The sequence below is a fragment of the Phaenicophaeus curvirostris genome, chromosome 33, assembly GCF_032191515.1.
Source record: "Phaenicophaeus curvirostris isolate KB17595 chromosome 33, BPBGC_Pcur_1.0, whole genome shotgun sequence".
NCBI classification, from domain to species: Eukaryota; Metazoa; Chordata; class Aves; order Cuculiformes; family Cuculidae; genus Phaenicophaeus; species Phaenicophaeus curvirostris.
In genome coordinates, this window is record NC_091424.1 from 2,283,419 (window position 1) to 2,295,061 (window position 11,643).

The following is an 11,643-nucleotide window of genomic DNA, read 5'->3' on the forward strand; positions in this document are numbered from 1 at the left end:
GCGCGTCACGTGACCCCGCGTACGCCATAGGGTCACGTGGCATCCGCGTTCCCGCGCCCCCAAAATCACGTGACGAGCCCCCCCCCCCCCCCCCCAACTACCACAATAAAGCGCGCGCGGGGGTTCCGGCCGGTCACGTGATTCTCTCTTCCCCCCCCCCGAGCCTTTTAGGGGGAACCACGTGACACCATCAGTGCGCGCGCGCGCCGCGCCTGGTCACGTGACGCGCTCTAAGCCCCGCCCCCCCAGGCGCGGCTCAGCCTATCGCTGGGCTCGCTCCCCATCACGTGACCCCCTCCCCCGCGCGCCTGGGCCAATCACGTGACTCCGCGCATGCGCGGCGGCGCGGGGCGGGCTCGGAGGGGGGAGGGGAGGGGGAGGGAGAAGCCTCTGGCGCCGCCGCCGCCGCCGCCATCTTTAGCGCCGCGTTCCCGGTCGCTTCGCCGCCTCCCTCAGCGCCGAGCGGGGCCCCCGGTGAGCGGCCCGAGGGGGAGGGAGGCGGAGGGAAGCGGGTGGGGGGGGAGGGAGAGGGAGGGGGGAACGGGAACGGCGAGGGGAGGCCGGGAGGGGGAGTGGGGGGGGAAGCGGCTGTGGCGCGGGGGGGGGGGGGGGGGGGGGGCGCATGCGCGGCCTGAGGGCGTTGGGGGAGGGGAGGAGGCGTGGCCACGGAGGGGGCGTGGCTTCCAGGGTCCCTCGAGGGGTAGTGGGAGGGGGGGTGGGTTGTACTGGGAGGCACTGGGAGGGCTGTGGGTCGTACTGGGAGGGCGGTGGGCGTGGCTTCCCGGGCCCCGTTGAGGCCTCATGGGGGGCGTGGAGAGGCCTTTGGGGGCACTGGGAGGCGTGTGTGTGGTACTGGGAGGCACTGGGAGGGGGGTAGGCCTTACTGGGAGGCACTGAGAAGGACGTGGGTGTTACTGGGAGGGATGGGGGTGGTACTGGGAGCGACGTGGATCTTACTGGGAGGCACTGGGAGGCGCTGGGAGGGGCGTGGGTATTACTGGGAGGCACTGGGAGGGGCGTGGGTCTTATTGGGAGGCACTGGGAGGCGCTGGGAGGGACGTGGGTCTTACTGGGAGGCACTGGGAGGGGTATGGGCTGTACTGGGAGGCACTGGTGGGTGCTGGGAGGCACTGGGAAGGGGGTGGGTGTTACTGGGAGGCACTGGGAGGGCTGTAGGTTGTACTGGGAGGGGAGTGGGCGTGGCCTGAGGGTCTCACCTCCCCCTTTTCCCCCCCTCCAAGTAGGAAGAGCCGCGCGGTTCCACCCCTTTGGCTTTTGGGGGAGCCCCCCCCCCCCCTTTCCCCCTCGAGGCAGGGCGAGACGATGGAGGCGGGGGGCTCGAGCGCGCTGCCGGACCCGGTGAGCCGAGGGGAGGGCTCCGTCTGTCCTTCCGGGGGCCGTTTGTCCCTCCCGGGGGGGGTCACTTTGTCCATTTGTCCCCGCAGACGGACGCCATGACCTCGGACGACTTCGACATCGTCATCGAGGCGATGCTGGAGGCGCCCTACAAGAAGGAGGAGGTGATGGAGAAGCTTGGGGGGGTCCTAGGAGGGGTTTGGGGGAGGCTGAGGTGGTTTCGAGGGGTCTGGAGTGGGTTTGAGGGGACCTAGAGGGGTTTAGAGGGGGCTAGAGGGCCTTGCAGGGGGGCTAAAGGGGGTTTAGGGGGGGCTAGAAGGGGTTTAGGGGGACTTAAAAGGGGGTTGAGGGGACCTAGAGGGGTTTAGGGGTTCCTTGAGGGTTTTGGGGGGAGCTAAAGGGGGTTTGGGGGTGCTAGAAGGGGTTTAGGGGGACTTAGAGGGGGGTTGAGGGGATCTAGAGGGGTTTAGGGGTTTCTCGAGGGCTTTGGGGGGGGCTAAAGGGGGTTTAGGGGGTGCTAGGAGGGGTTTAGGGGGACTTAGAGGAGGTTTGAGGGGGTTTAGGGGGTTCTAGAATGGGTTTGAGGGGACCTAGAGAGGTTTAAGGGGGCCTAGAGGGTTTTGGGGGGGGTTAAAGGGGGTTTAGGGAGTCCTAGAAGGGGTTTAGGGGGACCTAGAGTGGATTTGGGGGGACCTAGAGGGCTTTGGGGGGGGCCTAAAGGGGATTTATGGGGTCCCAGAAGGGGTTTAGGGAGGCCTAGAAGAAGTTTGAGAGGGTTTAGGGGGTTCTGGAATGGGTTTGAGGGAATCTAGACGGGTTTAAGGGGACCTAGAGGGGTTTGGAGGGATTTAAAGGGGGTTTGGGGGGATCTAGAGGGATTTGGAGAGATCTAAAGGGGATTTGGGGGTCCTGGAGGGGTTTGGGGGACTTGGAAGGGGTTCAGGGGTGTCTTAAAGACGTTTTGGGGTGCCCCGGCTCTTCCGCAGGCGCAGCCCGGCCCCTCCAAGGTGCAGACGGAGCCCCCGGTCTCTCAGGTGAGGGGGGCGACACACATTTTGGGGTGGTTTGGGGTGATTTTCTCTCATTTTGGGGTGTTTTTCTCTCATTTCGGGGGGCCCGGGGTGCGTTTTCGGGGCGCAGGGGCCGGGGGGGCTCTCACCGATGTCTCCCCCGCCCCCATTTTCCCGGCAGCCGGCGGAGGATTCGAGCAAAGAGGCCAAGAAGGAGAGTGGGAGCAGCAGCGGGAGCAGGTTTGAGGGGGTTAGAGGGTTTTGGGGTGATTCGAGGAAGATTTGGGGGTGCTAATTGTGGTTTTTTCCCTTCCAGCAGCCGGAAGAAGCGGAGCCGCAGCCGGAGCCGCAGCCGTGAGCACAGACACAGGTTCGGGGGGGTGAATTTAAGGGGTTTTGGGGGGGATTTGAGGTTTTTTTGAGGAGGGTTTTGGGGTGACTCGGCGTGTGTTTCGGCAGCCGGAGCCGCGACCGGGATCGGCGCAGGAGGAGCCGCAGCCGGGAGCGCCGGAGCCGCCACCGCAGCCGCAGCCGGGAGCGCCGGAGGAGCAGCCGCTCCCGCAGCCGGGAACGCCGGCGCGACGACCGATCCCGGTAACCCCCGAATCCCCCCTCGATCCTAGCAAATAGCACGAAATTCCACGGAAATAGCACGAAATTCCACGGAAATAGCACGAAATTCCACGGAAATAGCACGAAATTCCACGGAAATAGCACGAAATTCCACGGAAATAGCACGAAATTCCATGGAAATAGCACGAAATTCCATGGAAATAGCATGAAATTCCATGGAAAAGCGCAAAATTCTGTGAAATAGCGCAAAATTCTACTCAAATAACACAAAATTCTACTCAAATAGCACAAATTGTGCTCAAATATTGCAGAATTTTATGTAAATACTGCAAAATAATTTAAGATTTCGTTAAGATTATGGAATTGTAGGATTATAGAATAACTAAGTTGGAAAAAATCACACAGGGATCTCTGATTTCTTGAAATACCACTAAATTTCACGAAATTTTTCATAAATTTCACTCAAAAGTCTTAAAATTTCTCTCACGTGCAACCAGATTCTACCCGAGTACCGCAAAATAACCACGAATTATCTGAAATTCTGCTTAATTTCACAAAAATTCTCTTAAATGCCACAAAATTCTATTCAGTTATGGTTGAATTCCATTCTAATACCACAAAACAATCTTAAATTTCCTCAAATTTTGCTAAATTTCAGTAAGATTTTTCCAAATCCTGTAGAATTCCACCCAAGTAGAACCAAATGTCCTTTAATATCTCCCAACCCTCCAAAATTCACTTTTATTTTTTAGCAAATCGCTTTTAATCCCCTTTATTCCCCTTTAATTCTTCCCAACCCCCCCAAATTTCAATTTTTTCTTTCCAAATAGCCTTTAATCTTTCCCAAATCTCTTTTATTTGCCCCAAATCCTCCTCAATATCTCCTTTAATCCTCTTTATTCCACTTTTAATCCATTTTATTCACTCCAAATGCTTTTAAATCCCCCCTGAACCCCTCCAAATCCTCTTTATTCCCCACAAATCCCCCCAAAATCCCCTTTAATCACCTTTATTCCCCCTTTAACCCCTCTTATTCCCCCCAAATCCTCTTGATTCTCTTCCGACTCTCCCTTAATCCCCCTAAAATCCCTTTTAACCTCCTTTTTTAACCCCGCAGGCGCCGCTTCGGCCACAGCAAGAGCCCCCTGTACCGGGAGAAGAGCCCCGCGCGGTGAGTTTGGCTCCTCCGGCGGTGCCGCCCGCCCCTGCCTTCCGCTCATCCCGGCCTTCTCCCGCAGGGAACCGCTCGGCAGCCTCAGCCCCGAGGAGCGCGACGCCCGCACCGTCTTCTGCATGCAGCTCGCCGCCCGCATCCGCCCCCGCGACCTCGAGGACTTCTTCTCCGCCGTCGGAAAGGTGACAGGGACCCTCGTTTCCCCCTTAGTTCCTTCGTTTCCCCCTCATTTCCCTTTTTTTTCCCTTATTTTCCTCATTTCCGCCATATTTTCCTCATTTCCCCGCTTATTTTGTTCATTTCCTCTTATTTTTCCCCTTAATTGCTTTATTTCTCTTTTATTTCTCTCATTTTTCTCCTATTTATTTCATTTTTTCCTTATTTCCTTCATTTTCAGGTCTTATTCCTCTCATTTCCGCTCAGTTTCCCCCATTCTCACCCTCTTTCCACTCTATTTCCCCCTCACTTCCCTCGTTTCCCCCTCACTTCCCTCATTTCCCCCTCATTTTCCTCCTTATTTTCCTTGTTTTGCTCTTTTTTCCCTCATTTTTCCACGTCTGTAATTTTTTTTCCTTATTTTTCCAATTATTTTTCATCTTTTCTCTCTTATTTCCTTTGTTTTCCTTTGTATTTTTACTGTTTTCCTCTTATTTTCTCATTTTACTCTTTATTTTTCATTTTTCCTTTGTTTCTATGATTTTTTTCTTATTTTTTTATATTTATGTCATTTTTCTTTTGTTTTTTTGGTTTTTCCAATTATTTTTTTAATTTTCTTGTTTGATTCTTGTATTCTTCCCTTTTTTTTCCACTTTCCTTTTATTCCTTGTTTTATTTCTCATTTCCTCTTATTTCTCTTATTTTTGCTCTTATTTTTGTGATGTATTCCTTTATTTCTCTTGTTTTTCCCTTATTTTCTGTGTTTTCTTCCTTTTTTAATCATTTTTGTCTTTATTTTATTTATTTCTATGCTTATTTGCCTCGCTTTTTTCTTTACTTTTCTTATATCTGCATATTTCTTTCATTTTTCCTTATACTTTTTCATTTTCTTTTTATTTTTTCTTTTTTTTTCATTTTTCATTTTTTCTCCATCATTTCTCCCTTTGTTTTTCTTATTTTTTCTCTTTTTTCTATCCTTTCTTTCTTATTTTCTTCATTTCTCTTGTATTTCCCTCACTTTCCCTTTATTTTTGTCATTTTCTGCCTTATTTCTTTCATTTTTTCCTTTATTTCTCTCATTTTTTCCTTTATTTCTCTCATTTTTTCATTTAATTTTCTCTTTTTTTATTCATTTTTCTCATTCTTCCCATTTTCGTTATTTCTCATTTCTTGTTTTCTCTAATTTATCTCGTTTTTCTCTTATTTCTTTCATTTTTTGCCTTGTTTTTCTCACTTTTTCTCTTATATCTCTCATTTTCCTCATTTTTCCCACCATTTCTCTCATTTTTCTCATTTTCTCCATAATTTTGTCATTTTTTTCCTTCTTTTTCGGATTTTTTTGATTTTTCCCCTCATTCCCCTCATTTTTCCCCTCATTCCCCTCATTTTTCTCCTCATTCCCCTCAATTTTTCCCTCATTCCCCTCATTTTTCCCCTCATTCCCCTCATTTTTCCCTCATTCCCCTCATTTTTCCCCCATTCCCCTCATTTTTCCCTCATTCCCCTCATTTTTCCCTCATTCCCCTCATTTTTCCCTCATTCCCCTCATTTTTCCCTCATTCCCCTCATTTTTCCCCTCATTCCCCTCATTTTTCTCCTAATTTCTCTCATTTTTCCCTCATTCCCCTCATTTTCCCCTCATTCCCTTCATTTTTCCCCTCATTCCCCTCATTTCTCCCCTTTCTCCCTCCATTTTCTCCCCTTTCCCCCTCATTTCGACCTCATTTCCGCCATTTTGACCCCCGTTTCCCCCATTTTCTCCCCCTTTCTCGCATTTTCACCCCGTTTTCCCCCGTTTTCTCCCCCTTTTTCGCGTTCTCCCCCCGTTTTCTCCTCCCCCGGGGCAGGTGCGGGACGTGCGGATCATCTCGGACCGCAACTCGCGGCGCTCCAAGGGCATCGCCTACGTGGAGTTCTGCGAGATCCAGTCGGTGCCGCTGGCCATCGGCCTCACCGGGCAGCGCCTGCTCGGCGTCCCCATCATCGTCCAGGCCTCTCAGGTGCCCCCGCAGCGGGATCGAAGGGGGTTTGGGGAGATGAAAAAGGATTTGAGGGGGTGAAAGGGGGTTTGAGGTGATTAAAAGGGGGTTTGGGGGGGGATTAAAGGGGATTTGAGGAGATTAAAAGGGGTTTTGGGAGGGATTAAAGGGGATTTAGGGGGGATTAAAGGGGATTTGAGGAGATTAAAAGGGGTTTGGGAGGGATTAAAGGGGATTTGAGGAGATTAAAAGGGGTTTTGGAGGGATTAAAGGGGATTTGGGAGGGATTAAAGGGGATTTGAGGCGGTTAAAAGGGGAGTTTGGGGGCGTTAAAGGGGATTTGAGAAGATTAAAAGGGGTTTTGGAGGGATTAAAGGGGATTTGAGGAGATTAAAAGGGGTTTTGGAGGGATTAAAGGGGATTTGAGGAGATTAAAAGGGGTTTTGGAGGGATTAAAGGGGATTTGGGAGGGATTAAAGGGGATTTGAGGCGGTTAAAAGGGGAGTTTGGGGGCGTTAAAGGGGATTTGAGGCGGTTAAAAGGGGAGTTTGGGGGCGTTAAAGGGGATTTGAGAAGATTAAAAGGGGTTTTGGAGGGATTAGAGGGGATTTGAGGAGATTAAAAGGGGTTTTGGAGGGATTAAAAGGGATTTGAGGAGATTAAAAGGGGTTTTGGAGGCATTAAAGGGGACTTGGGGGTCAGTAAGGGGATTAAAGGGGATTTGGGAGGGATTAAAGGGGATTTAGGAGGGTTTAAAGAGGATTAAAGGGGATATTGAGGACGTTAAAGGGGATATAGAAGGGATTAGAGAGAATTAAAAGCGATTTTGAGGACATTAAAGGGGATTTAGGAGGGATTGGAGATGGTTAAAGGCGATTTTGAGGACTTTAAAGGGGATTTGGGGGGATTAAATGGGATTTGGGAGGGATTAAAGGGGGTTGGGAGGGACTAAAGAGGATTTGGGAGGGATTAAAGGGGTTTTGGGAGGGATTGAAGGGGTTTTGAGGTGAATAAGGGGGATTAAAGGGGCTTTGGGAGGGATTAAAGGAGATTAGGGAGGGATTAAAGGGGATTAAAGAAGATTAGAGAGGGATTAAAGGGGTTTTGGGAGGAATTAAAGGATGTTCAGGAGGGATTAAACGAGATTAGGGAGGGATTAAAGGGGATTTGGGAAGGATTAAGGGACATTTGTGAGGGATTAAAGGAGATTTGGGAGGGATTAAAGGGCATTTGGGGCGAACAAGTTGGATTTGGGAGGGATTGAAGAAGATTTGGAGGGGATTTAAGGGCATTTGATATGTTTTTGGGGATTAAATGTGTATTTTAGGGCTTTAAAAGTGTGTTTTGGGGCAATTAAAGGCGTTTTTGGGGTGTTTTTTGGGGATTAAAGGCGTTTTTGGGGTGTATTTTGGGATTAAAGGTAGTTTTTTTGTTGTTTCGGGGTCCCTGCAGGCCGAGAAGAACCGCCTGGCGGCCATGGCGTCGTCGCTGCAGAAGGGGGGCGGGGGGCCGCTGCGCCTCTACGTGGGCGCCCTGCACTGCAACATCACCAAGGAGATGCTGCGCGGCATCTTCGAGCCCTTCGGAAAGGTGGGGGGCAGCTTGGGGGGCCGGGGGGGGAAAAACGAGGCTCTGAGGGGCAACAACGGGGGCCTGGGGGGGGAAAAATGGGGGGTTGGGGGGTAAAAATGGGGCCTGGGGGGTGAAAAATGGGGGTTTGGGGGTAAAAATGGGGGTCGGGAGGGGGTTGTGGGGCGCTGTGGGGCAGGACTGACCCCCCTCCCCCCTCTCCGTGCCCCCCAGATCGACAGCATCGTCCTGATGCGCGACCCCGACACCGGGCAGTCCAAGGGCTACGGCTTCATCACGGTGCGACCCACGGCGCTGCCCCTGCCCCATAGAGGGGTTCCTGCCCCACATCCCTGCCCCACACGTCCCCCCCAGCCCCATAGAGGGGTTCCTGCCCCACATCCCTGCCCCACACGTCCCCCCCAGCCCCATAGAGGGGTTCCTGCCCTACATCCCTGCCCCACACATCCCCCCCCAGCCCCATAGAGGGGTTCCTGCCCCACACCCCTGCCCCACACATCCCCCCCAGCCCCATAGAGGGGTCCCTGCCCCACATGCCTGCCCCACACGTCCCCCCCAGCCCCATATGTGACCCATAGAGGGGTCCCTGCCCCACATATCCCCCCCCAGCCCCACATATCCTTCTCCAGCCCCATAGAATCCCCCCCCAGCCCCATATATCCCTCCCCCAGCCCCACATATCCCCCCCCAGCCCCATAGAATCCCCCCCCCAGCCCCACATATCCCTCCCCCAGCCCCATAGAATCCCCCCCCAGCCCCATAGAATCCCCCCCCAGCCCCATATATCCCTCCCCCAGCCCCATATATCCCTCCCCCAGCCCCATATATCCCTCCCCCCGCCCCATAGAATCCCCCCCCAGCCCCATAGAATCCCCCCCCAGCCCCACATATCCCCCCCAGCCCCATAGAATCCCCCCCCAGCCCCATAGAATCCCCCCCCAGCCCCACATATCCCCCCCCCAGCCCCACATATCCCCCCCCCAGCCCCACATATCCCCCCCCCGGCCCCACATCTCCGCCCCCAGCCCCATATATTCCCCCCCCAGCCCCACATCTCCCCCCCGAGAGCCCCCAGCCCCCCATCTCCCGGCCCCACACGTGCCTGTGGCCGCAGTTCGCGGAGGCCGAGTGCGCGCGCCGGGCGCTGGAGCAGCTCAACGGCTTCGAGCTGGCCGGGCGCCCCATGCGCGTGGGGCAGGTGACGGAGCGGCCCGACGGCACCACCGACATCGCCTTCCCCGAGGGCCCCGACGACGAGCTGGGCCCCGCCGCCCGCCTGCAGCTCATGGCCAAGCTCGCCGAGGGTACCCGGCGCCGCGGGGAGGGACGGGGGGCTTCCGGGCTGGTTGTGGGGCTGGGGAGGGGGAGAAAGGGGGATCAGGAGGCATCTTGGGGGGGTTCTAGGAGGGTTATGGGGAATCTATGGGGCTGGGAAGGGGGTTATGGGGTGTCTATGGGGCTGGGGAGGGGGTTGTGGGGCTGGGGAGGGGGAGAAAGGGGGGTCAGGAGGCATCTTGGGGGGGTTCTAGGAGGGTTATGGGGCATCTATGGGGCTGGGGAGGGGGTTGTGGGGCTGGGAATGGGGTTATGGGGGGGTTATGGGGCTGGGAATGGGGTTATGGGGTATCTATGGGGCTGGGGAGGGGGTTGTGGGGCTGGGGAGGGGGAGAAAGGGGAGAAAGGGGGGTCAGGAGGCATCTTGGGGGGGTTCTAGGAGGGTTATGGGGCATCTATGGGGCTGGGGAGGGGGAGAAAGGGGAGAAAGGGGGGTCAGGAGGCATCTTGGGGGGTTCTAGGAGGGTTATGGGGAATCTATGGGGCTGGGAATGGGGTTATGGGGCATCTATGGGGCTGGGGAGGGGGTTGTGGGGTAGAGAATGAGGAGAAAGGGGGGTCAGGAGGTATCTTAGAGGGGTTCTAGGAGGCTTATGGGGCTGGAAATGGGGTTATGGGGTATCTATGGGGCAGGGGAGGGGGTTGTGGGGCAGAGAATGAGGAGAAAGGAGGGTAGGGGGTGTTAGGAGGCATCTTAGGGGGGTTCCAGGAAGGTTATGGGGCTGGAAATGGGGTTATGGGGCATCTATGGGGCTGGGGAGGGGGTTGTGGGGCAGGGATGGGGGTTATGGGGTAGAGAACGAGGAGAAAGGGGGGTCAGGAGGCATCTTAGGGGGGTTCCAGGATGGTTATGGGGCATCTATGGGGCTGGGGAGGGGGTTGTGGGGCGTCTATGGGGCTGGGGAGGGGGTTATGGGGCTGGGGAGGGGGTTGTGGGGTAGAGAATGAGGAGAAAGGGGGGTCAGGAGGTATCTTAGGGGGGTTCCAGGATGGTTATGGGGCATCTATGGGGCTGGGGAGGGGGTTATGGGGCATCTATGGGGCTGGGGAGGGGGTTGTAGGGTATCTGTGGGGCTAGGAATGGGGTTATGGGGTGTCTATGGGTCCGGGGAGGGGGTTGTGGGTCCCTGCCCCACATTTCTATCCCCCCTCTCCAACTCCAGGTTCGGGGCTGCCGCTCCCCACGGCGCAGGCGCTGCAGCTCAACGGGGCCCTGCCCCTCGGCGCCCTCAACCCCGCAGCCCTCACCGGTACGTAGGGGGGGGCTATAGGGGGTCCCTATGGGCTCTATAGGGCCGGGCGCTATGGGGCAGCCCCACATAACCCCCCCCCCCTCCCCTTTCTTCCCCCACTCCCAGCGCTGAGCCCGGCGCTGAACTTGGCCTCCCAGACGCTGGCGTCCCAGTGCCTGCAGCTCTCGGGGCTCTTCACCCCCCAGACCCTGTGAGTGGGGCACTTGGGGGGCCGGGGGGGGCATTTATGGGGTGGGGGGGGGCACTTATGGGGTGTGGGGGGGGGCACTTATGGGGCAGGAGGGAAAAGAATTGGGGGGTGGGGAACCAAAGTGTGGCGGAACCGAAGTGTAGGGAAAAGGGGGGAAGGAATTGGATGTGACACCAAAGGGGAGTGGGGGGAACCAAAGTGTGGTGCAACCAAAGTGCAGGGAAAGGGGGGAAGGGATTGGCTGTGACACCAAAGGGGGGTGGGGGGGGAACCAAAGTGCAGGGAAAGGGGGGAAGGGATTGGCTGTGACACCAAGGGGAGGTGGGGGGCGGGAAAAAAGGAAACACCGAGGGGGTGGAACCGAAGTGTGGTGGAATTAAAGTGCAGGGAAGGGGGGGGAAGGGATTGGATGTGACACCAAAGGGAGGTGGGGGGCGGGAAAAAAGGGAACACGGGGAATTGGGGGAACTGGGAGGGGCGCTGGGGGGTGTTACTGGGAGCACTGGTGTGACTGGTGCCCCTCCCCTCTCCTTCCAGGTGACACCCCCCCTCTCTCCTCCTTCCCCGGATTTTCCCGGTTTTTTCTCCGTTTTTTTCGTCCGGTTTCGTTTTATTTCGAGAAATAAAAAAACGGCCCCAAAAAAAAAAAGAAAAAAAAAAAAACCAAACAAACAACGATCCAGTCTGAGCTCCCAGTATGGACCAGTCCCTCCCAGTGCCCCCAGTCCCCCTCCCAGTGCCCCCATTCCCCCTCCCAGTGCCCCCATTCCCCCTCCCAGTCCCTCCCAGTGCCCCCATTCCCCCTCCCAGTGCCCCCATTCCCCCTCCCAGTCCCTCCCAGTGCCCCCATTCCCCCTCCCAGTCCCCCCATTCCCCCTCCCAGTCCCTCCCAGTGCCCCCATTCCCCCTCCCAGTCCCTCCCAGTGGGTCCCAGTGCCCCCTCAGGGGCAGTGGGGGCGCAGGTGGCGCAGGGCCCACTGTCTCTGCGCGAGGCGCTGCCGCAGGCGCCCGTACTCGGCGGCCGAGG

At 55.6% G+C, this 11,643-nt stretch overlaps 1 protein-coding gene across 4 annotated transcripts; it reads left to right on the top strand.

The window, feature by feature from the left end:
* Positions 1-383: 383 nt before the first annotated feature.
* RBM23 (RNA binding motif protein 23) lies at positions 384-11,246 on the top strand. 4 transcript variants are annotated; one of them, XM_069879199.1, is made up of 16 exons: positions 384-474; positions 1,242-1,359; positions 1,446-1,520; positions 2,343-2,390; positions 2,548-2,606; positions 2,683-2,736; positions 2,826-2,960; positions 4,057-4,110; positions 4,178-4,295; positions 6,117-6,269; positions 7,701-7,838; positions 8,052-8,117; positions 8,953-9,142; positions 10,337-10,423; positions 10,532-10,616; positions 11,154-11,246. In XM_069879199.1, the coding sequence occupies exons 2-16, from the start codon at positions 1,324-1,326 to the stop codon at positions 11,155-11,157; spliced, it is 1,302 nt and encodes a 433-aa protein (XP_069735300.1). In that variant the 5' UTR covers positions 384-474; positions 1,242-1,323; the 3' UTR covers positions 11,158-11,246. The 4 variants fall into 4 exon arrangements, with proteins under 4 accessions (XP_069735300.1, XP_069735303.1, XP_069735301.1 ...); XM_069879202.1 differs by having other exon boundaries at positions 2,686-2,736; XM_069879200.1 differs by having other exon boundaries at positions 1,245-1,359.
* Positions 11,247-11,643: the final 397 nt, after the last annotated feature.